This window comes from Triplophysa rosa, linkage group LG9, assembly GCF_024868665.1.
Source record: "Triplophysa rosa linkage group LG9, Trosa_1v2, whole genome shotgun sequence".
NCBI classification, from domain to species: Eukaryota; Metazoa; Chordata; class Actinopteri; order Cypriniformes; family Nemacheilidae; genus Triplophysa; species Triplophysa rosa.
In genome coordinates this window covers 25143932-25170923 of record NC_079898.1, presented here as the reverse complement: position 1 = coordinate 25170923, position 26992 = coordinate 25143932, and the positions used below count along the sequence as shown (strand labels likewise).

Below are 26992 nucleotides of genomic sequence, written 5' to 3'. Positions count from 1 at the left end.
CATTTACATTTATTCATTTAGAAGATGCTTTTTCCCAAAGTGACTTACAAATGAGGAAACGTTCAACATTTTGTCTTAAGAACCAACAATATAAGCAGCATAGTTCACAAAGCTATGATTACAAGTGAACAGCAATAAAGCTAGAAGAACTGCTCAAAAGAAAAGAATAAAAATCTTGTTGCACAGGAACAATCAGGCATCAATCATTTGCTGATCATAGATGCCAGGAGGAAACGTAAACCTGCATAACTGAATGACTGAACGAGATGTATGTCTGTTCTTCACGCATCAGTAAATCAACGTTGACCTGAGACACTGATAGATGCTAAATAGTCGCTCTCTACTGACAGAGAAGGTTAAATACAGGAGGACTGCTTGATAAGTGACTCTCTAATGAAGGTTAATTGGCTTTCATTAGTTGAACAGGAAAAGGGAAACAAACGCTTGTGAAAAACAACCCTACAAAGAACAGAAACAGCAGTAAATGGAACCGCCGACAGCCTTAAACATTTTACTACAAGTGTGACCATGTAAATGATTTTTATAGGGCTACATGGCCATATGCTGAAAATCAAGCAGAAGTTTACTATGCCAAATTTGGGAAGACATATTCAACATTTTTAGCCGAGAATGACATTTCCCATAGTACCACGTCTGTCTTTTTGTGATACATGTTAAAGCAATTAAGCTATACTTAGAATAAATTGCTGTGTGCTGAAAAAATGACAGCACGTCAGCAGTTTTATTGAGTTATTGAGTCTTTTTTTCCACTATAAGCAAATACTGGGCTTTTGTGTGTCTTACAAAAAGTACTGTGACAGCATTCAACGATGACATGAGACAGTACTCCTTGATGAACCTATTTGAAAAATAATAAGAATATTATGGTAAATATTCAAAACTAGTGTTTACCGTGGTAGATAAAAAACATAGTATTACAATGGTATCATCATGCTAACACATGCTGTCACATGAGTAAATAAATAACAAAATTCCCACTAACATAATGGCTGAAAAGGCATCACTAAATATAAATCAATAAATATCCCAAGATGTACATTCTTTTTAGCTGGTTAAGTACAAATTGGAATCCTAGAAGGATAAACAGGCATAAATAGATGAAACATGATTCCCTATTCTCATGGGTTTCTCTTAGGTGGCCATACCAACTGTACACTTTACCATATCTCATATCGTGAAAATAGGAAGACAGAAAAAGGCTGATGGCAGTGAAAATGACCAGCCAGATTACTCTCTCTCTCTCCCTCTCTCTCTCAATTGAGCAGAGGTATGCGCTCTAAATCCTGTCTTATCTCAAGTCTGAGGTCAAGAACATCAGGGTCAGTGTCTGAAATGTCTGGAGCCACTGGAGAAATCAGAGCGGGTTAACCCCTGGACGTCCACGGCCCCTGAGCCAACTTCCTACAGGGTCAAATATTGATCCACTTTCAATGTGCCTACTGTGAGTCAACAGACACAAACAACAGCGTGATGTCAGACCTGCGACTCTCTCCATCTTAACTCAAACTGGCAATGTATTATTCTTACACTGAAGACTACACTGGGAATCCTCTGGGTGAATCGGAGTGTTCAGATGAAAAAGATTATTCTGGGTCTAAACTCTGACTGAATGAGCAACATTCAAAGGTGACGTAAACCAGACCATATGTTGTGCGTGTACACCTGTGACTGCAAATTATTACATCAGAACAATATGTTATGTAATATGTAAACAGGCTACAGCTTCTAGACATTAGTGATCCCATGTGAACATTAAAACTTATATTGGAAAAAGAGTCATAACATAAAAGGCATAACAAGCGCTGGCCAATATTTCAGTTAGCTTAGGGCATGACATAACCTAGCAACCACCCAGATCACCCTAGCAAGCAACGCATATACAGCAACAATACAGAAAACATAACGAGAGTGGATAACATTTAACTAATAGCCATTAATAATATTAATGTATTTATACATTACTGTCATGAATTATATTATTTACTTCACACACAGATCTGATCTATACTTACAGTATAGCCTAGTAAACGGAAAATAGTAATATCGCTCCTGCCAACCTGCTTTTTGCCAAAACCTAATTCAAGAAAAAGTCCTCTAAAACCAATTTTGAGCATTTACAGCATAATTTTTCTATTGTTTTCTTGGCCAAATATGTTGTATAAACAAGAATAAAACATCATCTAAGCAATTAAATCCATTTTCCTCTCTGCATGTAGCAATCTGTGATAAACAGCACAGGATTAAATTAATTTTAACCTCCCCGAGATTAAACAAAAATGCACATGTACGTTTTTATCCAAAGCAGCACTGTAAGTTCAATTCAAGGTACATTTATCAGTTTGTGTCCCCTGAGATTCCGGGAATCAAACAACAACCTTTGCACTGCAAGGTGCTTTATCTCATTTCATTATTCACTTTTTATATAAAAGTTGATGGATGCAAAACCATAAAGGGGAAAAAATTATGACTAACAAATTACGTGTGGCATTAGTGCAATTAAAAACAGCTGTACTTATGTAAAAACCAAAAACTAGTAACAATCAAGCTAAAATTTGTGTTGAAAATGATGTTTGGATTTGAAACACATCATCACAAAACATTTTTTAATAACAAGCTCTTCCCCACCTTGGGGTATTTTCTTATAAATCTATTTTACATGCACAGTAAGAACTACAAAGAAACAATGTTTAGATTTTACATTTAGGCAACATGAATCATTCCTGTTCACAAATGTATTCACTATATGGTATAAACATTGCACCAAAATCTACTGTCAGACAAAGAACAAAGAAGCATCTCACTGTACCTCATTCATTAAGAGAATAGCGTAGCACACTTGTGATAATACTGAACCCCAGCAGTCACATCATCCATCCATCAACAACCTACACCAGATAACATGCGGAAGGATTACATCAGTTTACACAAATACTGCAGCAGATACATGCTGGCACATAAACATACATGACGGACAGACACAATGAGATAAATATAACACAAATCAACCAAGATACAGGACACAAATACAGACATCTACAAAGAATATTTCACAATTATACATTTATCAGACTCTCTAACGCCAAAACAGACTAAAGATTGTAATCTTTCTATTATTCAGTTCAATATACAGAGTGCAGTACAAAGTGAATTATTAGTAAATCATAAATATATTATAAGTGCATCTTCTGAACTGTGGCACTATTTTTACCAGACAGAGTTTGAGGTTGGGTGACTTAAACTTCTTCAATAAAGCTGTTCTTATTCAATTACAGATACAGTGTCATGTATAGTATATATGGCAATGTGATCTTTAGGGATGCACGGAAAATTGGACATTTTTTATGTTACCGGTATCAGCCCGATAAGAAAATCTGGCCAGTAAATTGTAGCCGATAAATTATGATAAATTTCCTCTGTGGAAACACTTCAGGTGCACGCTGCTCAGTTAAAATCCAGTACAGTACTGTCTTTCTGTCGTGATCATTCACTTACTGCTATAAGCATAACATTGTTGATGTAGGTACAGGATGTAGATATTTATGAATGTGTAAATTATCCGAACAAAATCATATTGTTTGAAGCCGACTGCTGTCTGAATGCTTTCTGACTTAAGACCTGTTAGACTTGTGGCTATTGAGAAATTTTTTCAGGGTTGCTCTGGAAGAACATACATAATTTGTTTATTAAATAAAAATGATACCAGAAAAGCTTAAAGGTTAAAGAATCTTTAACTAGTGTCAAGTAGGCTTGGAACATGATTTTCAGGAAAAACAGAGAACCTTGTTTTCTGCAGTAAATGTTTTTAAATAAAAGCAGATGTCCACTTTTTGCCCTTTGTTTCAGCCTGATAAAATGTTATATTATTATTTAGGTACTGTACTGTATATCAGCCAATATATCGGTTATCGGCTTCCAATGTTAAAGAATTACTGGTTATCGTTATCGGCTCAAATTTACATATCGGTGCGTGCATCACTAATCTTTACATAAGCCTGTATTGTAATTATGCCATCTATACAATCCAATTCATCCATTCTCTACACCGCGTGTCCCAACTGGGGTCACAGGGAATGCTGGAGCCCATCCCAACTATCTTGAGCAGAGGCGGGAAAACACCCTGGACAGGTGGCCAGTCCATCACAGGGCCCAAGTCATTGATAAATATACACATTCCTTTCAGTCTTAAGATGTTACAGGAACAAACACAATTTGTGAGATTCAATCTTCTAGTGAGCATTAGGGTTGGGCGATGTCTACCAAATTGGCATCGGACTATGCCGATGTCGACATGACTATCGGCCATCGGCGATGGATGATGCCATCGTCTATCGGACCAACCCTAGTGAGCATGTCTAAAAAATATGGTTTTACTTCTCTTACGCACACGATACACAATTCCATCAACACTGCATAGTGCACAGATGCATCGTGGGACTGAATCCACACAAGTATCCGACTTCACATACTACATTGCAAATACCCAGATATATGAACATCTTCAGTGACCAAAATTAGAAGCGAACAGACATTGCCTGGATGCGAACCATTCTCTTACTGATATCCATGCAGAAGCACGACAGCGTGAAATACAAGAATCTGTAAGTAACTCTACCAGGGCGTCTTTTTTACCCAAGCGCAAGATGACATTGTGTGTGTGTGTGTGTGTGTGTGTGTGTGCGTGTGCGTGTGCGTGTGTGTGTGTTTGAAGGGTGGGTCCAAAAATAATTCACTGAATGATTGATTTATTTCTGCTGCTCAAATTTCATGTGTGCATTCCCCTTCTTTAGCTTGAAACAATGTCACAAGTCCAAGAACAGAATGCAGAATACAGCCAAAGGTCAGAGATTCTGTTACAGACAAATAAAACAAACATCCCAGCAGAGTGAACAACACAAAAAGCTTAACGTTTGGAAAGCAAATCAAAGTGCTATCACTCAATCGCTTTTAAATGTGGTAAACAAAAACACAAAGGCACAAACAAAGTGAGATTTTAAAGTGGCTAACAGCAACCAAATTCACCATCCTACATTTCAAAAGACTAAATCAGATATGGAACTAGTTACTAAATCATTATTGAATCTGAATGATAAACAGGCAAAAGCAGACGAAATGATTCTTTTACAAAAGGATTCAAAGCATTTTCAGCATAAACAGCAGTGTCAAACAAAATCGTAAGAGACAGTCTCAAACCATTGGCGGCAAGCTGCATTTGATTATTCTTATTTCTTGGATTTGTTACTGTTCGTAAAAACAACAAAAACCAACTGAAAAGGCATTTGTGACCCATGTAATAGCTATTCGGCTGACATTATTCAATATGCAGCCTAAGTGACATCTGGCGAGACCAAATTTGTTTAAAACAAAATCACTTTTAACTCATTATCCGTGAACAATAAGAGCAGAAATGTGTATAGAAAAGTCAACAGGGTGAATTTAGATGTTGTGTAGACTTTTACTAGGCTCATATCAAAACCAAAAAAAAAAAGATTTACTTGCAGCCAAGCCAATGATGACACAAATACAGTTCAAATAAACAGAGCAGCGTGTTATACTGTCGCCTGGCAGAGATTCTCTCTGATGATGCCAGTTACAACTGTTATCTATCACCAAATACCATCAGAATGAAACACTGGACACTGATTTCAAAATAAGCACATTTGAAATGGATACATGTGAATAATACACATACAAGAACAAGGTTTTTAATATTTCCAGTCCTTAAAATGTAGAGACATACAAGGAACAAAAGTTTGTTTAACTGTAAATCACTATAAACTAGTGTCTATTTCGTCTTCTCTATTCCCTGTAAGTTCTTTGTAATATCACTCATTGAGAGTAACAACAGTGATGTCTTAACATTCTTTGGTCCAGTCAGATCATAATATCTCAAAATCTTCTATGAGCAGATCAGAACCTGCTATGGTTCATATGTTTGAGTGACTAACGTGTCGTGTCGCTTGGACAATCTTTGCTAAAGTAACATTAAACAATTCCTTGCTTTGACGTGAAGCCACCTGCGTGGCGGTCCACCTGTCGTAACAGCTGTTATTTTCAAGAGCAGACGTCACAAGTTTTTTATTTCCTGTCATTATGTTTTGAATCTGTTGTGCAACGTTATGTAAGACAAACATCCTTCTGCTGTGACTGTGCCATCTACACCAAGTGATGAGAAGACAAACTCATCGTCTTTCCCAGAGAAACTCAAGGTAACACTGTGGAAACTTACACTAAAATCGAAGAAATAACAAAACTCTCTCATAAGCAATCTATAGCGAGCGTTCATACTGTATGAAAGACAACAGGTCTATTTAAACGCATGTATGCAGGCTAATCGTTTAACTTTTCTTCTCAAGTCACCTTTAAAAGATGCAAATGCGGGTCTATACAGGTGTTTTTCGTTTAACTGCCTCGAAGAAAGTGATGCAATTTTATTCGCCAGCGTGAAAGGACTAAAGACTGTTTTTTTTACCGTGTCCCTCATGTATTTCCTGAATATGAGATATCATTCACCATGGAGGTGGTTCTTCATATACGGAGATTTTTACTTTCCTTACAAAAAATGGCATCAGATATTGAACCTTTGCTATAGTATTGAATGACAGCCATATCCATATATCATTTACATGATACTCCAATGTAATTCAAAACAATGCTGTGGAATTACAGTGAATACCTTTTGTTATACGATTTGTCTGTTAAGAGGAAAGACAAAATGCCAGATGGATCAAAGCTTCAATTATTCAAAATGAAAGAATGAAAATGTTGTCTTAAATGAGCTATCATCACAAATTAGCTAATCTAACATCTAAGAAATAAAACATCTGCTTCAAATAACCTTGGCTCCTGGTTTGTCATTTTACAGCCATCAAATACAGATCAACAATTAACTGGGTTGCTACTCAATAAGAATATGCAAGAGCCCTCTTGTGGATATATTTTTGGACTGTACAGTTGTGAAATGTACACCAGCTCCTATGCTAAATCTGAACTTCATACAAAGGATAAAAAAGTTTTTAAAAAAATGAAAAATGAGAAGCACATGCTCAACGCATTGATACACTGTTACACAAAACATTGTTACAATTTTGTGATTAGCTGATGCAGCAGCTGTCTGTCTGACTGGTGTGTGTGTGTGTGTGTGTGTGTGTGTGTGTGTGTGTGTGTGTGTGTGTGTGTGTGTGCGTGTGCGTGTGTGTGTGTGTGCGTGTGTGTGTTTGTGGGGGACCTAAACCTGAATACACACCAACTCATGTGAACTCGTGTCACCGTGGGGACCAAAATTGAATCTAAAAATGCAAGGTTTCTATGATCTTTAGGTGCGCGCGCGCGCGCGTGTGATCCTCACCTGAGTTCTCAGCCTTATTCAAGGACACGCACCCAAAACAATATGCGATCTCTGGTGAGGATATTAACAATCCTACACAACAACAATACTCCGTAAACATCATAAAAAGAAAGATAAAAGAAAATCAAAAGCGCTGACTTCAAACACCTTCAAAGGACCCTAAAATGTCACACATGGGATGTCTGAAACTGCAGCACGCGACTGTAGCGCAAAATAATAACGCTGTCTATGTAGAGAAACCTGAGGTACGGCCAGGGTACGTGACTAAAACCTGAAAATATTCACTTCAGCAAATCGCTAAATATTATTTGACAACAGAAACTATTTTTATCATGACAAAAATCACTGCACAAAACCAACTCTCTGTCAGGATGCAAACAAAAAAGTGTGCGTCTCAAAAGTGAACAAACACAATCTTACCCTCAGCATCCAGAGGAAAAAGAAAGTCCCATCATGCGCAACTATGACAGTAAATCTCAAAAATACAGCTTGTAGATTATTATTTCCGTTAATAAAACACATAAAAGGATTCCTCACAGTAGCTTGTGTCCTCCTCCTCTTAGTAACGTTACCTCCAAATACTGCCGTTTGATCCGCTGCTCTGAAGCCGGTCTGTGGCTCCGCCCACGGGAACAGACGATTGGTCGTTGTGCTGCCAAACCCCGCTCACTCACTTGTTCACATGGAGGGTGTGCATGTATAAACAACCGTAAATAGACATTACGAATACGTTTTATCACATATCTTCATTGTTTTTACAAGAGGTCATTTAAAACGAGAGGATGGAGGTTGGGTATATTTAACCATAAAGTGTTATTGCAGGTGGCTGTTATTTTACCACAGTTGATAAAATGTGAACCTGGAGTAAGAGTGGCCCCAGCTGGAAGAGTGAGGAAACGTAACTAAAGAAGGGGGAAGGAGAACTTTTTTTACAAATTAAAACGACATATTTAAGTTCAAGTTGATGTAAAAGCTGCTTTTAACGTTTGGAAAATGTATTGTGCATAGCAATTGTAAATGTATTAATCATAGTTGTAGGAATAAATGAATATAAATAAATTAACATTGTGTTTTATTATTATTTTAGTATGAATGTTGTTGTTTCTCTATTAATACTGTGTCTTGTAATAAAAAATCATACTAAGGCCGAATAATGCTAATAATAAAGAAAAGCAGTCAAAATAGTAAAAAATGAATATTTTAATCAATATTGTACTTAGTCATAACACCACACGCTAAAATACAATTTTACAATTATTAAAAGACTGTAAAATATCTCTTAAAATAAATTTAAATAACCGGAAAACAAATCTACCGCAACTTTTTTTTCAAATATACGCAAGGGCGATCGTGACGTACAAAACTCGCGACCGTGTCGTTGCTAGGTGACGCGACGCTCCACCTCTCGATCGCCGCTACATTCAGTATTTTTGCCATTTTTTCTTTACAAATGTTATTTTATGCATGAATTAATACAGTTTTACTCTTACATTAAGGACTATGTCGTCTACGCCCGAAACTCTCTTTTCATTGGAGCTCGTGATCGATTATGTTCGCCTTGACTGTAGGCGTGGAAATGTTTTGGATCCAGTAACAGTAGGTTTGCGCTTCTTGGATTTCCCAACACTTCTGATATCAAGAAAAGAAGATATTTTATCTCATTCAGCATTTGCTGATCTACCAGCTGAAGCTTCATCTTATGCAGATGAACGGGACAAGTATTTCTTCCACAAAGGCAAGTCGTGTCTTTTCAAAATGAACTTGGATGCCCTTCACAACCATCTGTCAAACACCCCTCTGTATGCCATGGTGTTGGATATGAAAGACGAGGTTCCCAAACTTATAGGGAGCTCCATGGTATCTCTTGCTAAAGTGACAGAAAGAATAAAGATGGATGTGGACAAACATGGTATAGGCACCCCAAGTTCTTGTGGGGAGAAAATTGTCACCCCACTCTGCAATTTGATGGGCAACAACATAGGTACTGTTTCACTAGCATATAAAATTGTAAGTCTAGGAGCAAATTTAATTCCTCATATCCCTTGTGACAGAGTCTTTCAAGTCAGTATGACTCATACAATAGAACAACAAGGCTCTAAGGCACATATAGAATGCGCACGGGTGCTAAATATTGATACAGATGAGACTGAAAAGCACCACGCTGATGTCCTCTCTCCAGTCAGCCCTGATGGACAACCTGCTGATGTAGTCAAATCTGAAGCCAAGCAGCCAGGCATTGCTGCTGTTACTCAAACCGAACCCACAAAACAGAAAGTCTCATGGTCCGTGTCCGACGGTAATGACGCGCAGGAAAATACAACGTTCTGCCCTCCGCCGCTGTTTTACAGTTCCAGTGTGAAGAACCAACAGGAGAGGTTTGCTGAGAAATGCGGAATGTTAAACGTGGAATTGGAGAGTCTTAATATAGAAGACCCAGCGGAGGAAAATAATGAAGAAGAATCAGCTGACATGCATGATGTTCCAGAGATCACAGCAGCAATGCAACAGCAAAGAATGGCTGACCCAGCTCCACCTGGAGATGTTTTGAGACAGCTGCCCCTGCTGAATGCTTTACTTATTGAACTTTCACAGCTTACCAGCCAGACACAACACCAGCAGCCTGTATCCATTCATCCCAACCTGGCCTGGTTGTACACATCCGCAACAGAAGCTCATAATGCATCAGACGCAGGAGAAAACCCCAAATCCGAAACTTTCCAACATGAGAGCCCTAAACGTAGACCTGGTCAGTCTAAGATAAAGGGATGCATAATACCGCCCATGTCTCCTTCAGGAAAGACGGGAAGTAGTGCAAAGAAATGCCTAGAAAAGTTGCAGTCGAAGAAGAAACTTAAATATGGATTAACACATACGTTTCGTCTCAGACTCCAGCATGCTAAAACCGCCGGTACCAAACGCCACTGCCTCGTATACCAGGATGTACCACAGGTCATGCCACAAAGACAAACATTACCTGAGAACAAACATGCTGGTAAGTCAGTAAGCAAACGTGTTAACTTAGATGAAACTGTCGAAACATTACGGAGCATTGTTGACATGGACAACGCACCTATTCAAATCACATCATCAAAACCACAAATGAGGTTCAGTGCATATGAAAGCTGTACAAAAAATGTGACATCCATGACAAAAGACAAAATTTTGGTAACTGAACCTGAAAGAAAAATTCGAGTCCGTAGTGTACTCCGTCATTATTCAGACCGCAGTGACCAGCGTTCAGCCTCATCTGACCGGAGCGTCCACCACAGTTCACACAAAACCAATGCTGCTCAGAAATACAGCGAATGTGGCAGGGCAGAAAGCAGAGGAAATAGAAGTTCCTCAGAACAAGAGTACCAGGATGATTTCACAAGCGTAGACGCAACAGACGGCTTCTCACCCGAGCCACTGAGCAGTCCGGAGCCGTACAGACGTCAGAGAAACAGTGGTTCAACTGAGCATTCCGACTCAGATGGTGGATCCTATAAAAGTAAAGTTCTACCTGTTCCCGTCAAAGCCGAGACCTCACCACATCGTTCTCTCAAAAGCACACACGTCATCCGTCCACGACCCCAGACCTCTGCTTTAAGTCTGTCTTCAGATAATAGTGAGGATGGATCTCCCACAGCGTCCTCCAGTCAGCAGAGAAAAACTCCATCTGTCCGCAGAACGTTTGGGAGGTCTGAGAGCTTTGACACTGACCCTGCTGATGGGGACATGACATTAAGTCGGCTTTCTGTGCCCAACAAGTCTGTCTCATCTTTAGATCAGTCTGCAGAGGAACGGGATGAACTTGGTTCTCTGGGTTTGGACAAGAATTACCAGCATGTTTCAGAACTGGTGATCAATAAGCTTCCAGGATACACACTATGAGTAGATGATGTTCATCTAAAACAATTTAAAGATTCACAATCACAGGAAAACCAGCAAATGTTGTTAAAACAGCATATATACAATTGAAATGTGAATTTGTTCATTTGCCATTGCACAGTACTACAATTATTGGTTAGCAATAATTTATTTTTCTTTTTTGCTTGTTAATAATAATAACAATAATAGCAATGTTCATTACCGTTTTTAATGTAAAATAAATGTTTTATAACATAATTCTAATGCTGCGCGTACAATGAGAATGGTGAGTTTGACAGAAGCAGGTGTTCTGTTGTATATCCGGTTGAAAAGAAGCATTATCATTCAGTAAGAACACCTGCTCTTCTTCTGTTGCATAACAGCAATCTGTTTGGTCTAGTTTGAATAAAAACTTTATTCCTCATAGAGCTGACTGCACTAACTTCAATGTAAGTTAAACAGTAACTGTTTTCACTTTTCCCCCTGTTTTTTGTGTATTTGTTACCCAGTCATTCTGGGACAACAAGCAAAAAACCTTTTTTTATTTAATTAATTAATTTCACTATAATTAAATTTTTTGACATGGGGCTACTCAGTCAATATTAAAGATATCAAGATTATATTTTCACAGAATGTTCTTTATATTGGATGATTTTGTAGGAAAGACAGTAAATCACAAAAATGACTTGAACTGGATTTTCACTGACTATGTCATATTTATTATGTGTACATCACCAGAAAAAAGTAATACATAATTATAAATCCATAGAAAGAAAAGTATTAGTAATTAAATCACATGGATTAAATCACATCGATTTAAATATCTTCACTAAAATTAATTTATGTTAAATACATTTCATCATCATAGAAGTGTTCCTTGTGGTGTAAAAAGTTAGTGAAGGTCTACTTGTCGGCTTTTCTTTCCTTTCACCGAGAGAAAATGATTTTTTTGGCGTTATCATGTTTGTTTATGTTGAGTCCACAGGTCACGCCTTCCGCGTTGCGTCATCATCACGCTGCCGGAAGTAATTCTACGCAGGGCACATGCTGGCATCCTGACGACGTACAGCAACAAGAATCACCTTTGGTGATGAAGCACGTGTTTTTGACAGGGCCACCTGGTAAATTTGGCAAAAAACACCCATTTTTAAAGCGTTAACTTTAAATGACATTGAGTTTCGGTTTCCATGGAAAGTGTATAAACGCATTTTTTTGTATTTCACCAACGTCGACAAGGAGTCGTTTTGTGTAATTTCTTGTCATAAACAAATACGAATCTTAAAGTAAATCAACGCAGGATCTTACGTGTCAATCATTACAAAACAGTATTATAATGGAATCAGATGATAATAATACCGTGATGTTGTGTGATTGACATGTGTAATAACTTACAGTGCCTGCATGAAACGGTTTCTTTAACATATGTTGGAGACTTAAAATGGTGAAATAAGTCATAACAAAGTAAAAAGAAATGGTCTAGTATATTATAAGTCTATATTTAGAGAAGTTGTTGGCACAGACATGGCTGTCAAATATGCCCCAATATTTCACTTTATATTGTTTTGTGTTTGGGGGCATTTTGTGTGAATCGGTTACCACCTTGCAAGATGGAAACACACCCCGTACCCCTGTTTTGTGTATCAGGTGTGGGTAAGACGACCCTGGTGAAGAAAGTGTGTGAAGCCGTGGTCTCCGCTGGGGTCACCATCAATGGCTTTTACACAGAGGAGGTGAGAGAGAGTGGGAGGAGAGTGGGCTTTGATGTGGTCACGGTCACAGGTGATAGAGGACGTCTGTCCAGGGTCAGGTATCGTCTCTGTCTCTATGAATCAGTCATTGCTCGTGTGCATATGCTCATCCTGTAAATCACAAGCTCTTTCTCTCTTTGATCGTAGCTCCGAACCGGCCGCTGGAAGACATGAATACAGAGTCGGCCAGTACGCCGTTGATCTTCAGTCATTTGAAAGTCTTGTGCTCCCTCTTTTCAGAGACGTATGACAACAGAAATCAGTCATATTTTACTTTACTATTTTATAATTTTAAGCAACGTATGGTTTACGTAGCTCTGGTGTACATGACAGGGAGACCGATGAATCATCCTGCTTTAAAAAAAATTCATCTTGACTCAGAGTTTTCTCATCAAGTGTCTTTATCATGACAGACGCGGGAGGGAAGCAGAAGGGTGTTTGTCATCGATGAGATCGGAAAGATGGAGCTGTTCAGTCAAGCGTTTATCCGGGCGGTGCGACAGACTCTAGACGCCTCCAGCTGTTCTATCGTGGGCACCATCCCGGTTCCTAAAGGAAAACCTCTGGCGCTGGTGGAGGAAGTGCGCGGCCGACAAGATATCAAGATCTTTATGGTAATAATACATACGTACTACACTCACAAATACTTTTTGCTGAAAATAATGACTTTTTTTATTAGCTTTCCAGTTGGGTTCTCTGTGCTCATCAATGAAGCTTCATTTTATTCGCCACAAATGCAGTTCCCTTCATTTCCTGAGAAAAATATGATTCACGCTGGGCTCCACAGAAATAGGAAGCGATATGCATTTGGCCTTTGGTCCATGATGACTCAAACGGTATGTCTAGACCAGCATGTGATGAACACAGACGTCTGCTTTAAGGCATGAGTGTAAGTTTAGACAGGAGGAGTCCATGCGGATGTTGGACTGTAAAGCCGGTAGAAAAAATCTTTAAGACTCACATTAAAACGGACCCAAACTGTAGCAACCGTATATCAACGTTCAGGCAACCTTCCACAACATTCAAGCATCAATGTGGTGCCTTATGCACAGACAAGAACAGCAAAAATGTCTAAAATGTGCTGTCTTCTGTTTTCATTCACAGGTCACGAAAGAAAACAGAGACTCGTTGTGTGATGACATTGTTTCTGCTCTTCAGGAGTGCCTCAAATAAACAAGAAAACAGAACACTTAACATATATTTCAGTTTTTTGTTCAGAATTCATCAAGCTCAGTAAACCATCTGTTCATTCCCTCACACGGGTAAAATGTTGCCTCCGATGAATTGACCTCAGCATGATTGATTCAGAGCGAGATCATTGGAGAAAGAGATCCTGGAGAAATGACAGAGAATGATGAATAGGGTGAAACCTTGTGGACATTTGTCAGCCCTTAAATGTTTTCACCCGTCTGTAGTTGGACAAATAGTCTGTGAGTTTGTCGACTGTTCCGTTCGCAGAGACGAGTGTTTCCTGTGTGTACGGTTCCCATTGGACAGGAAAATACATTTAAAGAGACATACTGACAGGCTTCCAGATGTTTTATATTAAATATGAAAACGTGGACTTTAATGTTGTATATTTGTACTGTGGGCTATATAAGATCAAATCAGATTTAATCTGTTTTTTTTCTCATGAGTCGTTATACAAAAACACACGAACGCACAATACACAATGTTTAAGTCCCTGAACTATAAAAAACTCAAGTTATTTATACAGACGGCAGATGCAGCGCTGTTAAGCGAAACTCAACAGCTGTGTTTACAGAAGCCTCCTGAATGTTCCACGTGTTCTCTATGTTTCATCCTGTGTTACGCTGGTTTGTCAGTGTATTAAAACATCTATGTTTATGCAAGTCATGGAATATGCTGCGTTTAGAGTTAAAGATGCCATGAATTAAAACCACAATTTTAACCCGAGCTTTTGTTGTATAAGGGAATCGTATTCACGCGAACATAAAGCGAAACGCCCTTGTTACAGAGATTACATCTGTTATTGACACCAGGCCCAGCGAACGCCAGGTTCTGGAATGCACCTATAACGTCATTGATAGGTTGAACACCGCCTCCACAAGAGAATATCAATGACTACTTCTCTAGCCCCGCCCACTGGTTCGCGCATGACAGTACTGAAGTAACACAAGTTGCGCGGAACCAGATAGAGCGAGCAAGCAATAAACATGCCGTTAAAGATCGCAAAATATTGTGCAGTCAGTGCCTGGTTGTGGAAGAACGCAGTCGTTCCAGCTCACGCGGGTAAACCATTACCGCGGATTCCTTTGCGAACAAGGTCGACGATGGATTAGCGGAGAGACTGCTGTGCCGTCAATATTGGATCCGATAGGAATGGCACAGCAATCTTATGTGAGTAAAACATTTTTGTACTATGCGTCTCTATTGCTTTGTTAGAGATCGCTTGATATGCCCTGAAATACAGATGCGGGGAGGTCATTTATAAATCACACGAGGTCCCCAGATAATACTAATCCTGTGTGAATAGGGCGAATGTGTAACCTAAGCTATACAAACTATACGCAAATCCTTGCCATCACCGCCGGGAAATAAGTCAGTAAATTTGAGTAAATCAGAGGCTTCACTTATCCCGTGCGAATGCGTCACATGAAATACAGATGTGGGGAGGTCATTTATAAATCACAGGAGGTCTCCAGATAATACTAATACCGTGCGAATGTGTAACCTAACGTTACGTCTCGAACCAAATTCACAGAAGGCTCCAACTAAGTTTACTACGCAAACTGCTATCCAATCATAGCAGTGGGCGTTTACTTCCAAGTTTTCATGGCATTACTTATTGATTTTGATGTTTTTGAATGTAAAAACCACGCGGACGTCATAAGTAGACAAAACAATAAACAAGCCCAGTTCATCACACCTTTAAAGTGACCCAAAAAGCAAACGCTGTCATCCGTTTAGTTCTTTCATGATGAAAGAACTAAACACTGTTTACAAAGACAAAAAGACGTGATTTAAAGCTTCCACAGATTGTCCATCCATAGCAGATTTGGCTCAGAATCCTGTGACGCACATTACGCCTGGCACTGTGACGTTCTCCTTCCTTTGAGTTTGGAACGAATGCTTTACCAGCTGACCTCTACATCTCCGCACCTCAAGCACCGTCCACAGCAGATGAAAAAACAAGTCACTGAATCAATCTCAACATGTAGAGCAATGATTCTTTAGCATTCATCCATCCTCATGTCATTCCAAACATGTATGACCTTCTTGTGTGTAACACAAAACCACTGACATTTCTCAAAATATCTTCTTTTGGGAGTCATATAGAGTTTTTGAATGACGTGTATAATAATGAAGTCGTGTTTATGGCTTCGTGTGTGTTTGTTCCGGGTCATTTGAAGGTGTCGAGCAGCACAGATTGTGAAGAGGATTGTGGGTAGAGTTGTGTCTGTCAGGGGACTGTTGTGGGTCACCCTGCTGCTGTTCTCTTAAAGGTGCTGCCAGGGGCCCGCAGTGGCAACACAGATGGATTACATAACAGTGTTGACGGGGGCTGAGCCAACTCCTGTCCCGCCAACTGTGGCGGGCATCTCTAGCCAAACACTCCAGGTTACGTCATCGCTTGAAGCTGTACATTTATGTGTTTGTCCTTCAAGTTTGTACATCTCATGTCATCTTCTATAACTAAAGCATGAAAGACATTTGCCTTTGGAAATGTTTCTGTCAATTCCATTCCAACTGATAGGTGCAATAAAAAACTGTTTTGAAAGGATGTTTTGGTCTGTTTATTTGTATATGTTTCTGAACAAAATGTCATTGCTGGGCAGTTTTGAGCGGTTGCCAGGGTGTTGCTATGTGCTTACTACAGTGGTCTGAGAGGTTGTCAGCATGTGACTATGTGGTTAGGATATTACTTATGAGTATAAGTCTTCTTTTTGTGTACTTATCTTTTGAAGTATGTTAAGATATGCTTGAAAGTATAAGGAGTATTCTAAGTATACTTGGCTTGTAGTTGCGTTTACTCTATTAATCGAGCAGCCTATTAAACACTTTTTCACGTAGTTTTACATTCTGTCTTAAGAACTAAGAGTAAACAAAACACGTGTGGAACTGAAGCTGATCTTTGTAGTGATAACAGGAATGTACTTCATATTGACTTCAAATAAACTACTTTTGCTTTATTTATTTATTTTATATCTTCTTTTCTTTCCCCCTTATATTAGTATCATTGTTAATATGTAAAAGTGATCGTAATATTTTCAATTGATAACATTTTAGCATTTTGTTATCACGAGTCATCTCAATAAAAAAAGTTACGGTTACGGTATATTAAGTTTAAAAATTAATACCTGAATATTAATTCAGGTCATTTATACTTTAATGTTAATTAATGTAGTAAACTATGAGTACAATGTTAAGTTCACTTAAAGCAAACATACAAGTATACTTCCAATATAAAAACTTTCAAACTAGTCTTTGTCAAACTTTTCAAACCACTGTCTGAGTACTTCAAAGTGTACTTTCATATAGGCCTACTAAAAATACATGCTACAAGTATTGAACTAGTAAACTAACAGCATACCTATGTTCACTTGTAGTATAGTTACAGAACAAAAAACATTTAGTTGTAAACACGTGTATTCTACGTTTACTACTGTTATCTTAAGTATGTAGTATACTTTTTATAAAAAGTGGGCCAATTTAGTCCCAAATGTAGTAGTATCAAAATAGTACACTTAGAAATACTAGTAAACTGATATTAGTATACTTACTACAGAAAACGTAACAAATACTTCACACTTCTTTCTGAACGGGAGGATGTGATCAGTGATTCTTACTGTACCTTTTGAGGAATATTACTAGATGTGCATAGATTTTAACTGGTCATTCCTTTGTTAAACTAAAAGTGTTTAACCGCCACAAAACTGTTTTCAGTGGCATGAGAGCACTGCAGATTATTTTAGTGCTTGACAGAAACAGATTTCCACGAGTCTGTTATCTTATAGCTCACAGAACGTTTGTATAACCCATCATGGATCCATAAGAGTTCCCAGCACACACATACAACCAGATCATTCTTATCAAAGCAGCGGCACAGATCCGTGCTGAAGAAGATTTGGACGCCTTTGAAATGGCTTTCATGTCAATATCGCTGACATGCATTCATGGGCAGACGCTTAGGACCCCTCCTAACAAACATGTAAATAAAGCCCGGGGGGGCTTATACAGTCTGAGCCATATGGAGAAGGAGAGGAAAATCTTTTGTGTGTATAATAACCCCCACAATAAGCTTCTCTGCACATGGAGATGAATCACAGCTGACAAGCGCACGACACACTGGACACAACAGCGTTCAGACAGACTGCATTAGTCTGAGATACTGTATTTAAATCAGTACAAATGCATAAATAAAGAGACTTCTAGAGTAAAAGTCATGGTCTGATGTGGAGTATTTATGAATGCATGTATTTGTTGCAAATAAAAGCATTTTGAGTTTTTGTAGTCTCTTCTTGAAATGTAAAAACATACTGTTTCGGAAACTACTTTCCTGTTTTTCTGATGTCACAGTTTCTTTCATCCGCCTTCCTCCCATTTACTGTCATATAGAGATCACTTTGGAGATTATATTATACATCAGAAGTTAACCACAGCGGGTTATTGCCTCTAATTATTTTCTTTTCCCTTTTTTTGACGTTTGATATATTTCATAATATTCAGTTCTAAGCCTTTGGCATTTCATAAAATACCAAAATATTTGAAAACATCCTTGGAAAATCAATTCATGGTACAAAAATGGCCCCAGATAAAAAAAAGAAAGGCTTAATATAAACTGGCAATCAATTTGAGTGAACATTTTGGATTGAAATTTAGTGTGCCAAATACACCATGACAGTACGTTTACATTTTTGAATTTCGCCACATGTAAAAAACGACTGTAAAAGACTACAGAAAAGTTTGTGGCACTGCATTCTAAAGTGTCCCGTGTTAACGTTGAGAATGAAGAAGGCATGAAATTGAGCTTTACTAGCTACACAAATCTGCAGAAACAAGTGGCCATAAAAGTTTTTAGAACAAAGATATAACACTGCACACACGAACAGAATATCCCTTTTGAAATACAGCGGTGACTCAAGCAGAGTTTCCATCATGACATCCTTGAAAACCAGACGTGTAAGGTTTCATCTTTGAAGCGTGACGGATCAAAGCTGCTGATGAAGACCGCACATCACAGCACAAATAACTAGAGACCAAACAAACACACATTCATCTTGATTTCAGACACCTGACCATGAGTCCAGACGCACTCCATACACACGCAACAAATGTATAAAATCAATACATTAAAGATGTAAGATTATGAATATTTCAGTTTATCTCACATGCACTTACAATAAACATCCATGTGGGGGAATATAAGACATTACTGGGATAAACTATACACAAATACACACAAACTAGATTTAAGCATTATTTGTTAACATGAGGTGTGTTACTAACATGGTCTGTTATCTTCTTAAATCATGTTATGAGCAGGTAAATCCGTAAAAGAAGACCAAACAAAGTTCATTTGGTGACCATCTTGTTAACACCTACACAGATGTTTTCTATATATGGTCAATCATTTTGCATTTAAACTGTCTGGATTATTTTGCAGTAAATACACTTTAAAAAATGTATTTAAAAAATCAGCTGAAGTGACAGAAATACACCGTTAAGTAATATTTTTGCCCTGTAAAATTACAGTAAGGATATATAAATAGTTTTCCCCACTTTTCTTATAAATTTGCTGTCTTTTTCTGTAATTTCACAGTTTTTGACGTATTTCAAAAATAAACTGTAAAAAATAAAATCCTGTTTTTTTTAAAAAAAACAGAAATGTTCTGGCAGCTGGGGCGCCAGAAATAAACTGTAAAAACTTTTTTTCATTTCTTTTCCTAAATTTTTCTGTCATTTCTTCATTTCAAAAATACATAAGACTGAAAATCTGTAAAAAAATTGCTGAAAAATTCTGTAAAAACACGGGTTTTTTTACAGTGTAGAATTCCACTATGCATTACACATGCTGCCCATTGAGTTTAAATAGTTTTAAACATGTAATATTTATATGTTACAGCTTTAACAAAGAGCTTTTGTTGTTCATCATGAAACTCATGTGTAGAGGACAGAGATGAAGGCAGATATTCAGCCCAAGGGTGTCATTCATCTCAGGTCATTTCCAACTCTCTCTCTTCCATTTTACAAACTCATCCCCATTGCCCAGGAACAGGATCTATGAATACTGAGAGAGGTCATGACCTGAGGCTGATGGTCAGGGCTGACAATAACACCAGGGATTATTATTACCAGGAGACGGCCCTTGGGGACACATTTGGAAAGAGAAATTCCCATGACACGGGGTCACATCCTTTATCTCAGAGCCAGAAAACAAGAACATATGAACATTAAAAGAGGAATCTTTTGAAAGTTGGCTTTCACTTCATTTACAACACGTACAAACAATGTGATGTATTAAGTTGCCTTAATACATTAAAAACAGATTTTCAGCAGAAACAAAGTCAGCAGTGAGACAGAACTGCTGAGCTCAGAGTTTCTCATACAACACATCATTTGTCTGGGCTCATGACAAATCACACATTTAGTCATTTTTACATTTACATTTAGTCATTTAGCAGACTCTTTTATCCAAAGCGACTTACAGATGAGGGAAACAATGGAAGCAATTGGAACAACATAAGGACAACAAAAAGCATAAGTGCAGTAAAAGAAAACTGGTCTCGTCTACCACAGTATATAGAGATAAGGTTTTTTTGAAGGAGTAGAAAAGAGATAGAAGTCAGAACTGATCGGTCAGGTGTTGACAGAAGAGATGTGTTTTCAGACGGTTCTTAAAGATGGCTACAGAATCTGCTGATCTTGTTGCAGCGGGCAGATCATTCCATAAATGTGGAACCGATCCCGAGAAGGTACGTGAGAGTGATTTTTTACCTTTTTGGGATGGCACCCACAAGACGTTGTTCGTTTGCAGAGCGTAGGGATCTGGCGGGTATATAAGTCTGCATTAGCGAGTGAAGGTAAGGGGGTGCCAAATCAGTGGTGGTCTTGTAGGCCAGGAGCAGAGTCTTGAATTTGATTCGAGCGCTATAGGGAGCCAATGTAACTTAATGAAGAGAGGAGTGACGTGCGCTCTCTTCGGTTCATTGAAGACCACTCTTGCCGCTGCATTCTGGATCATCTGTAGAGGTTTGGTTGTGCAAGCTGGAAATCCAGCCAGTAGCGCATTGCAGTAGTCCAGTCTGGACAGAACAAGAGCCTGGACTAGGACCTGCGTAGCATGCTCGGATAGGAAAGGTCTAATTTTCCTAATATTGTAGAGGATGAATCTACAGGACCGGGTGGTGCTGGCAACCTGATCAGTGAAGTTAAGACGATCGTCGATCACCACTCCCAGGTTTCTGGCCGTTCTGGAAGATGTAATGGTTGATGAGCCCAGTTGAATGGAGAAGTTGTGATGAATCTTTGTGTCGGCCGGGATTACAAGCAGTTCTGTTTTAGCAAGGTTCAGCTGCAGGTGATGGTCGTTCATCCAGAGCGAGATGTCGGCTAGGCATGCTGAAATGCGTGCAGAAACAGTCGGATCGTCAGGCTGAATTGACAGGTGGAGTTGTGTGTCATCCGCATAGCAGTGATAGAAAAGCAATGTTTCCGAATGACAGAGCCTAGGGATGTCATGTATATAGAAAATAGCAACGGCCCAAGCACTGAGCCCTGAGGCACCCCTGTGTCCAGATGTTGGGACTCAGAGACCTCTCCTCTCCAGGATACTCTAAATGACCTACCTGTGAGGTAAGACCTGAACCATTGTAGCACCACTCCAGAGACACCCATAGCCTTGAGGGTCGACAGGAGTATGTGGTGGTTAACGGTGTCAAAGGAGGCAGATAGATCCAGTAGGTTGAGTACAGATGAGTTTGAGGCGGCTCTTGCCAGTCTCAGGGCTTCAATGACAGAGAGCAGTGCAGTCTCAGTGGAATGACCGCTCTTGAAACCAGACTGGTTGCTGTCCAGGAGGTTGTTCTGGGTGAGAAAGGATGAGAGCTGGTTACATACCACACGTTCAAGAATTTTAGCAATGAAGGGGAGGAGGGATACCGGTCTGTAGTTCTCTAACAGTGCAGGAGAACTCTTTAATATCCCAAATGCTTCGCCGCAAAAAAAGCTGCAATTTTACAGAATTTTGCTGTTTTTTACAGCCTTTTCACATATTTTTGAAATACAATCAAAAACTGTCAAATTACAGAAAAAGACTGCAATTTACAAGAGAACCATGGAAAGCACTGTTATTTTACAGTATGTTTCCGTTTTTTACAGGATTTTTTACAGTGTCTACAGAAATTAGAAGAAATTGTTTTTTCCTCAACAGATCTCAACAATTCACCAAGATATCAAAAAGTAAAATGCTCTTTAGGAGATTTTGGCATGCACATGACCTGATCTCTGCTCTCCACATACAGTACAGTTCTTCTGGTGGTCTTTCTCTAACGGCTCCGTGTGTCACATTCATGACATTGATAAATGTGTTTCAAAACGTCACCGGGTCGAGTCACGGGTCAATTACGCCAATGAAAGTGAACAATCGGTTCTTTCTCTCTCCGAATGTTCTGGTGGACTGAATAGTGTGAATGGTCGATGGTGAGCCAAACGTGTCACCTCCAGTGCTCAAATCACAGAGGTCACCCCGTACCCTTCATCACTGTCAACGGTCCATCACATCACACGTCCAACCTCAAGAAAAAAATCAATGTGCACTCAGTCTTGTGAATAAGATCTGTCAAAATGACGTGATCGATAAGTCATGTTTGTACCAGCATGTTTGTACATTACTTGCATTAAGTTACAGCAAATCTTTACTAAGATTTAATGTTGAAATCACTTTTACAGCTAATTTGATTATTTCTTAGCTTACGCATACAATATAATAATATAAAAACAAATTATGTACTATTAAAGATTCTGCATTAATAGCATGAACTTTGCATGAACACAGACCTCCAGAAATAAGATGTTGGGACGTCGCAGTCGTAATAAATCTGTCTGTCCCTCAGGACTCGGCACATTTCGAGTACTTCACTCATACTAATCCTACACGGACCATGCGGTGCATGCCATTGTTTAGCACACTTTTGTGTGCCCCTGGCATCAGCTCTCTGAATTTAAGCTGGTCCGGAGCGTTAGGATTTATCACGGATTCTCTTTTTGTTTTGCCTCGGTTAGTTCTGAGTGGCGACTGTACAGCATCTTATTATCTCTTCAACACGAAACATCCACCAATTCTGCATGCACAGACTCTTTGAAAGCTTAAAGGGATTGGAGGAGCATCTCGCTTCCAGTGCTAACAGCTTTTCATATGCAAAAGCATGAACCCCGCAGGATTTCAGCTCAGATCTCCTCCTCTGGGCTTTAAAGATTATTATGGAAGTTTATCTTCACTTGCTGTATCAGCGCTTCACAAATCCCATCTGAGAGGCAGAGAAAGTCATCTGGAGGTGATCGTGACTTCTGGATCATTAAAACAAACATCAAACACAAGCAGCTCATTTCTTCACCGTTGCAGTCATTGATTTATAGCAGGCGTGAGGCCTTCGAGTCGAACTGGATCTCAGTTTTCTACATGTGCTGTAATTCAATGACACTCAATAAAACCAACAAAAATCATAACCACTCCTGACAAAATGAATGTAGATTGGAGAGGTAAAATAATCTGGATCTGGGTAAATTTGATGAGAAATGACTGAGATCTTCAATAATATTGAGTTTTGATTGTAGACTTGACAAATCTGAGCTCAGTTTGCGACATCTCATCTGAAACTCCAATGACAGCGACTTTTGTGACTCTTTTTTTTCTTCTCAGGAGAAAGTTTCCCCTTGCTCTCCATTTCATCTCACGTCTAAGAGAAACTATTGATCTCATCTGTGATTTTTCGTAAAGGCAGTGTAATGACCCACAACGGTTTTCTCAAACTGAAAAAATCAACTCGGTCGTAAAAGGTTCTGGCATCAGGAAATCTGCACAACAATGTTTTATATTGCGTGTAAAAACAGTCAAAAAGACGTATCGTCAATCTCAAATCATTGTTTTCTTGTGTTTGATACAAGTGACCCATACAGTACAAAAGCATTAAAAACTCTTTTCAAAAACACAGCATTAGTATAAATATGGAAAGAATCTCTAGTTTGTGAAAGTGGCAATCATATAGTGTTTAGAAGTCTGGGATTATTAAAGGAAGAGTTCACCCAAAAATAAAAATGGTCGACATATCTTCAGATGCAACAGTGCGTCTATAAATGCAAATGAGATTTGGATGCTATGACTTCAAATCAGGGCTTAGAAGACTTCAATATATTATATTACAGTAATGTTTCACCTTTCAAAGACCCCTTGACGGCAAGAAATAGATTTTTTCCTCCATCTACTGCAATGAATGTCAATATGGAGTCACGTGGGTTTTATGGCTCTGGCGATTGGCTCAAACGACAGACTTTTCATTTTTGGGTGAACTGTTCGTTTAAGACCTCCGCGAAAAAGACATGAACAAAACTCAAACAACGGAAAACATGACAAGCCAACAAATAATATGTGCCATAACCTCAGGAAAATTAAAACAATGACTAGACAATGAAACTGATAACCATCAACATCAACCGCAATCCACACCAAACACAAAAACAGAGACAAGAATTCAAAACACACCCTCAAGTGGAATGTGCTGGACACACTGAACATATCAAACGTCTCATATCAGTAGATGATTACAGCAAACTTCACCCATTTAGAAACATTTTTTGCCAAACGCTGAGAAAATGGTGCGATTAAAGAAACAGTTCACCTTCCTGTTGAAAAAACCAGCATATGCTGGTTTGGTATGTTTTGATGCTGGTTTAAACTGGTCATGTGCTGGTCCATAGCTGGATTAAGCTGGTCAAACCAGCATCGAAACATTACCTAACCCAGCATATGCTGGTTTTTCAACGGGGCTAAAATTGAACATTGTCATCATTTATTCACCCTTGCGTTGTTCGAAACCCGACTCACTTTCCTCCGTGAAACACAAAATGAGATTTTTCACGCTGTGCATTTCCACACAATGAGGGTAAATGGGGACAAACTCTGTCAATGATAGAAAAACGGGTCATACAAAAGTCATAAAAGTGTGTGATTTACTAAATAACTTTTTCAAATATGATTTTTTTTACATTTCATTATGGAGCTGGACAGAAATACTCACCATCGTCATATGACAAGAACAGGGTGAGAAACCCATTTTCGGGGTGAACTGTTCCTTTATTTCTTTCCCGGCTCATACAGTGAGAAATGAAGCTGTGAACATCACAAAACGTTTAGCAACACGAAGAAAACTCTCAAAAGAAATGGTTCTCGCCATCTGATCTGATCTATAAATATCCGCGAGCTTTTTTAAGAAGCTCGTAACTTGTGTGTCCTGCACATGACGGTCAGAGTTTATTTCGGCCTGCTGCGAGCCACAAACGTCTCGAGTCACTCCTTTTTCCCGAAGAACTTCCTGAAGACGGATTTGTTTCGTGGTCGCGGGAGGCTCATGTAGCTCAGCAGGGGAACGTCAGAGGAGGAATCCTGACTGACGCCGGTCGGCTCGGCCATCGCTGATGTCGTCTCTCGATCTCGGATGAATAAAGTGACAGAATAACTGGAGCTGTTGTCCTGCTCTCGTCCTGTAGGAGGCGCTAACACCGGCTTTATCCTCTGATATGTGGCTGTAGAAAGAGACGTCAGTGTTTAAAGATCATATACACTGAACACATTAAAAACTGGTTTTAATCATTTTACTTGAAACGGCCTCCGTCTCAACCACACAGACTAACTTTAGATTTAGGCGGAAAAAAAAGTATGAGATAGAAAAGCCCTGGAAGTTGTCTCGATTTTTTCTGTTAATAGAACCTAGGAGCCTCACCCTTTCTCTTTTGTCGTCTTTTGTTCTATTGCTTGCTTTATTTAAAAAAATGTGTCAAGACCAAAAATGTTTTATACAATTTAATGTTAAATGTAAAATAATACAACCGAAGTTTGTGTCATTGGCTTCGGCGTGACATCAGACAGATAAGAGCTTTGGATGTTGAGCGGTACAGTGGGGATTGTGTTTGTTTACCGGATGTAAAGGAGTGGGAGCGTCTCTTTTCACCGGTCCAGCCCCGGAGGATGGATGATGAATGAACACCAGAGGGGTTCTGATGATGAAGGCTCTGTCCATTTGACCTGAACTCATCCTCTGTAGAAAGAAAACGGAAACAAGTTTCATCCTCTATAACGCACATGTCCACACAGGACTGTATAAATAAAGGCGACGTTTGAAAATAACGTGACCGGCATGGAAAATGACGAAATGTAGAAAGCCAATGTAAATGATTCTCCAGAAATAACAATCAGCTGACAGCAAACAGATGTGCTTGTGCTGTGCACTACTGCCCTCTTGTGGATCATATTGGGCATGCGGATTTAAACAACCCAACAGAATTTCACAGCAATTAGTAGCTATTGTACAAGACGGACAATTAGTGGAAATTCTCATTTATAGGAACTGGTCACCTTGTACGTCATTTGTAAGTTCTAGTGTCGATTTCTAATCATCGAACATTTTTGCACAATTCATTTTGTACCAAATAGTCTTACCACAATGTCCTGCATGTGAAGATGAGGTGCTCAACAGCTCCTGATGTCTCTGATGGATGTGCAGACCGTCACCGGCGTGGACGATGATTTCTTTACTTCTCCCTGAGGTGGACTGACTCTGTGCTAGAACCGTAGAGGTGACGTAACTTCTCACGGGAGACTGACATTCATCTGTATAGTGACTGCTGTCAGTCTGAGGAGGACATCTGAGCGGAGCGGCGTCGGCCGAGGGATTGTGACGTGCTGATATATTCACTCCAGATGCTGAGAAGAGAGAAGAAATCATGTTCACGCTCATTAAAAGTGGTCAACACAGTTTATTAAACGGGCAGACGGAGTAATAAATGCATAATG

The 26992-nt window shown here is 39.1% G+C and overlaps 4 protein-coding genes across 15 annotated transcripts in view; 2 read left to right on the top strand and 2 right to left on the bottom strand.

Moving 5' to 3' along the window:
* The window catches only part of LOC130559316 (signal-induced proliferation-associated 1-like protein 2), a 90537-nt gene extending 82601 nt beyond the window's left edge, over window positions 1–7936 (bottom strand). For all 4 annotated transcript variants that reach the window (XM_057342313.1, XM_057342315.1, XM_057342316.1 and 1 more), the window contains exon 1: window positions 7787–7936. The gene's annotated coding sequence lies outside the window, so the exon portion shown is untranslated. The remainder of the gene's footprint in view (window positions 1–7786) is intronic.
* Window positions 7937–8751: 815 nt separating this feature from the next.
* map10 (microtubule associated protein 10) lies at window positions 8752–11842 on the top strand. The gene has a single exon (XM_057342322.1). It carries the CDS (start codon window positions 8867–8869, stop codon window positions 11237–11239), a length of 2373 nt encoding a protein of 790 aa, XP_057198305.1. The 5' UTR covers window positions 8752–8866; the 3' UTR covers window positions 11240–11842.
* Window positions 11843–11890: 48 nt separating this feature from the next.
* ntpcr (nucleoside-triphosphatase, cancer-related) lies at window positions 11891–16988 on the top strand. Of its 3 annotated transcripts, none has more exons than XM_057342337.1 (5): window positions 11891–12336; window positions 12860–13022; window positions 13111–13207; window positions 13377–13799; window positions 14068–16988. In XM_057342337.1, the coding sequence occupies exons 1-5, from the start codon at window positions 12156–12158 to the stop codon at window positions 14134–14136; spliced, it is 933 nt and encodes a 310-aa protein (XP_057198320.1). In that variant the 5' UTR covers window positions 11891–12155; the 3' UTR covers window positions 14137–16988. The 3 variants fall into 3 exon arrangements, with proteins under 3 accessions (XP_057198320.1, XP_057198322.1, XP_057198321.1); XM_057342339.1 differs by lacking the exon at window positions 14068–16988 and having other exon boundaries at window positions 11896–12336; window positions 13377–13577; window positions 13643–13785; XM_057342338.1 differs by having other exon boundaries at window positions 11897–12336; window positions 13377–13577.
* Window positions 16989–19320: 2332 nt separating this feature from the next.
* The window catches only part of LOC130559313 (spectrin beta chain, non-erythrocytic 1), a 47790-nt gene continuing 40118 nt past the window's right edge, over window positions 19321–26992 (bottom strand). For 4 of the 7 annotated variants that reach the window (XM_057342303.1, XM_057342301.1, XM_057342304.1 and 1 more), the window contains 3 exons: window positions 26639–26902; window positions 26118–26237; window positions 22425–25725 (listed from right to left, as the gene is read on the bottom strand). In XM_057342303.1, coding sequence (XP_057198286.1) covers window positions 25490–25725; window positions 26118–26237; window positions 26639–26902 — 620 coding nt within the window. In that variant the 3' untranslated portion in view covers window positions 22425–25489. The other 3 variants (XR_008963546.1, XR_008963547.1, XM_057342300.1) reach the window with 3 other exon arrangements.

What these genes read in the sequence shown, in the direction of transcription:
- ntpcr (XM_057342337.1), top strand. Translation starts at nt 12,156, where the DNA reads ATGATTTTTTTGGCGTTATCATGTTTGTTTATGTTGAGTCCACAGGTC. An exon ending in GGACGTCTGTCCAGGGTCAG is followed by an intron (nt 13,023 to 13,110) that starts GTATCGTCTCTG and finishes CTTTGATCGTAG; the next exon opens with CTCCGAACCGGCCGCTGGAA. An exon ending in TGCTCCCTCTTTTCAGAGAC is followed by an intron (nt 13,208 to 13,376) that starts GTATGACAACAG and finishes TTATCATGACAG; the next exon opens with ACGCGGGAGGGAAGCAGAAG.
- map10 (XM_057342322.1), top strand. Translation starts at nt 8,867, where the DNA reads ATGTCGTCTACGCCCGAAACTCTCTTTTCATTGGAGCTCGTGATCGAT.